Source organism: Eulemur rufifrons, chromosome 15, assembly GCF_041146395.1.
Source record: "Eulemur rufifrons isolate Redbay chromosome 15, OSU_ERuf_1, whole genome shotgun sequence".
Taxonomy (NCBI): domain Eukaryota; kingdom Metazoa; phylum Chordata; class Mammalia; order Primates; family Lemuridae; genus Eulemur; species Eulemur rufifrons.
This window is the reverse complement of record NC_090997.1, coordinates 544,577-547,526: the sequence shown is the minus strand read 5'-3', so window position 1 is coordinate 547,526 and position 2,950 is coordinate 544,577. Positions and strand designations below refer to the sequence as shown.

Genomic DNA, 2,950 nt, shown 5'->3' with positions numbered 1-2,950 from the left:
GACTCAACCACTGAACTTCTTTAGTAGCCAATTCCCTTCCAGAATTTGGCAATCAGAGCTTTGGCTCTGACTACAGCGATGACTTTAAAATTACAATTACTGTTATTAAGCTCCCTACAAGACAGATAGAAGAGTACACAGTTTTTTGTTTGTTTACTCTTGGATAGTGTGTGCATCTTTTCCAAAGACCAATATCCTCTGGTTCCTATCCATGGGTCAAAATTTTTTTGTTGCTCAGAGTTCTCCGGAGAGCTGTCTTGACTTCCTTGTTCCGTAAACTGTAGATGATGGGGTTGAGCATGGATGTCACCACTGTATAGAAGAGGGCTAGGAGTTTATCCATTCCTGGTGAATGGCTAGCCTTGGGCCTCAAGTAGGTGACAGATCCTGAGCCATAGAATAGTGTTACTACCAATAGGTGGGAAGAGCATGTGGAAAGAGCTCTGTGGCGGCCTTCAGGTGAAGGCATGACCAGCACTGTAGCTAGAATTCTCCCATAGGAAGCAATTATCAGTAAAAATGGGCTGGAAATGCAAAGGATTGCTACGACAAAGACTGCAGCCTCGTTACGGGACGTATCTCCACAGGCGAGTGCCAGGATAGGTGGGAGGTCACAGAAGAAGTGGTCTATTTCACAGGGGCCACAGAAGTCCAGGGAGAAAATATAATTTGTCTGGCCCAGTCCTACCAGGCATCCCACTCCCCAAGAAACCATTGCTAACTGGGCACACACTCCACAACTCATTCGTGTTGAATAGTGGAGTGGGAAGCATATGGCCATGTAGCGGTCAAAAGCCATGGCTGCCAAAAGGCAGCACTCACTGATGGCAAAAAAGGTAAAGAAGAACATCTGTGTAGCACAGCCCTCCCGAGAGATTCCTCGGGCCTCGCTCACAAGGCTCTGCAGCATCTTGGGTATGACAGAGCAGGTGTAGCCGATCTCCAGGAGAGACAAGTTGGCCAGGAAGAAATACATGGGGGTGTGGAGGCCTGGGTTGGTCCAGATGGCAAGGGCTATGAGAGCATTGCCCATGAGTGATGTGAAAAACATGAGTAGGATGAGGGTAAACAGAAGGAAACACTGTTCTGTGACCTCAGAGAATCTCGCAAACGCAAAGCGTTTGACAGACATGCTGTTGTCCTGCCACAAGGAGCAATTGAGGCTCATGACCTGGAAAAGAGAACAGCAAAGTCATTAGAAAGATTCCTTTAGATGAATGAAATAGTCATATAATACTTTTAAGGAGCTTTAGTAAGTCAGAGAGATAAATTTCTTACCTGCAATTCTAAAATTCAAAAAGTTCAGAAATTACACCTATCCATATACCTTTTCAAACCAAACCTTATTTTATGTTCACTATCTCAGTTGATTTGTCCAAAGTATATTTAGTCACCAAGAGAAAATGAAAAAATGTTAATTTCAGCTCAATTCTCCCTTTATCCCTTCCTTTAATCAGTTGTCACATACTGCTAAATAAAGATCCTCTCGTACTTATCTATTTCTCTCCATTTCTGTTGCCACTGACTTGCTTTCTTCATCCATTCATTCAACAAGTATTGAGCCCAGAGAGTATTTTGCAGTTACTGTTGTAGTTCTTGAGATTCAGCAATGAACAAAAACCATTTGCCCCAAATGCAACTTATATTTCAGTAAGGGAAAATAAATTAAACAATCATTTGATAAATAATTGTTGCAATGCAGAGAATTAAAACTAGGGTGTGTCTGACCGATTTAGATTAGGTAGTCACAGAGGGTTACTGAGAATGAGCAGCATGAGTTAAGATGTGAAAAGCAAGGAGGGTAGCCAGGGGAATACTGCATCACAGCCATTCATATCATACTACATTGTTCTGCTGAGATAGTTCTGTCATTGCAACTATTTCTTTGCCTTCAATATTTCTCATCTGCCATCCTTTCTCCATCAGAATGTTCTATGCTAAATGAAAATTACCATTGCCTGAAAGTTAAAATTCAGAGCTATCAAAATGATTAATGAAAATATATGAATCAGGTCACTGACAATTGATAGAAACTTTTATCTCACCCCTTGCCCAAGCGGACCTCTTGTTACAGTCACATTGAACTATGCGCATCTTTTAGTATGTGCCTTGCCTGCACATATTTCCTTCTCTTGGTGCTCATTTTCCCATGGGGGCAGAACATTTGTTTCCTGCTTGTCCAGCTAGTTAATTCCCTATTTATGTTCAAGTTCTAGTGTAGCTTTGACTCTTCTCTGGAAACTCTGCCCAACTCCTGCCCTCTTTCATGCCCATGCCAGTCAGTTGCACACCCTACCACTGTGTTTCCACCATCTCATAACTTAATAGCACTTATACCACTCCAACAACAAGTACTTGCTAATGTTTTCCTGAGTGTAGCTTCAGACAGACATAGACACTGAGTGTGGGATTTTGTTTATTTATTTATTTCGGCTTACCACTAGATCTAGCACTCTTAATAATTAAATTTTCATATAATGTAAAAAAGCTTTAATTCTAAATTTTACTCTGCCTGCCTATATATTCGGCTCATTGGAGCATATTTTATTTTTTGAAGTTAAATCTGATCTCCCTCAGGTATCTCAAATGCCACAGTTATTTTTCTCTCAATGAGTAATTCTTTATTAGATTAATAATTTTGCAATCTAACCTTGACTGTCAACTGCTGAGAAGACATTCTTTGCTCTTTCTGTGGGTGTACTATACTTTGGGTTGTTCTTTCTGAAATGTCATCAACCAAAAATCTAAACAATGTTTTCCCTGAAAAGGGCAGAAGAATGAGGGGATTACAGTTGTCCTGGAGTTTCTTTGTTCATTAGTGTGACCCGAGATCACGTTTATGTTGCGTGTGTTTATCCTGCATCATTGTTCATACCACAGTAATGTTTGAAGCTGGTAAAAATAATGCAAAAATATGCTTTTAAAGTTTCCAAATTATGAATAAACACAA

The 2,950-nt window shown here is 40.4% G+C and overlaps 1 protein-coding gene across 1 annotated transcript; it reads right to left on the bottom strand.

The window, feature by feature from the left end:
- Positions 1-205: 205 nt before the first annotated feature.
- LOC138395608 (olfactory receptor 10C1-like) lies at positions 206-1,168 on the bottom strand. Its single transcript, XM_069488456.1, has one exon. It carries the CDS (start codon positions 1,166-1,168, stop codon positions 206-208), a length of 963 nt encoding a protein of 320 aa, XP_069344557.1.
- Between the last annotated feature and the right edge of the window lie 1,782 nt (positions 1,169-2,950).

Coding starts and splice junctions, on each gene's coding strand:
- LOC138395608 (XM_069488456.1), bottom strand. CDS start 1,168: ATGAGCCTCAATTGCTCCTTGTGGCAGGACAACAGCATGTCTGTCAAA.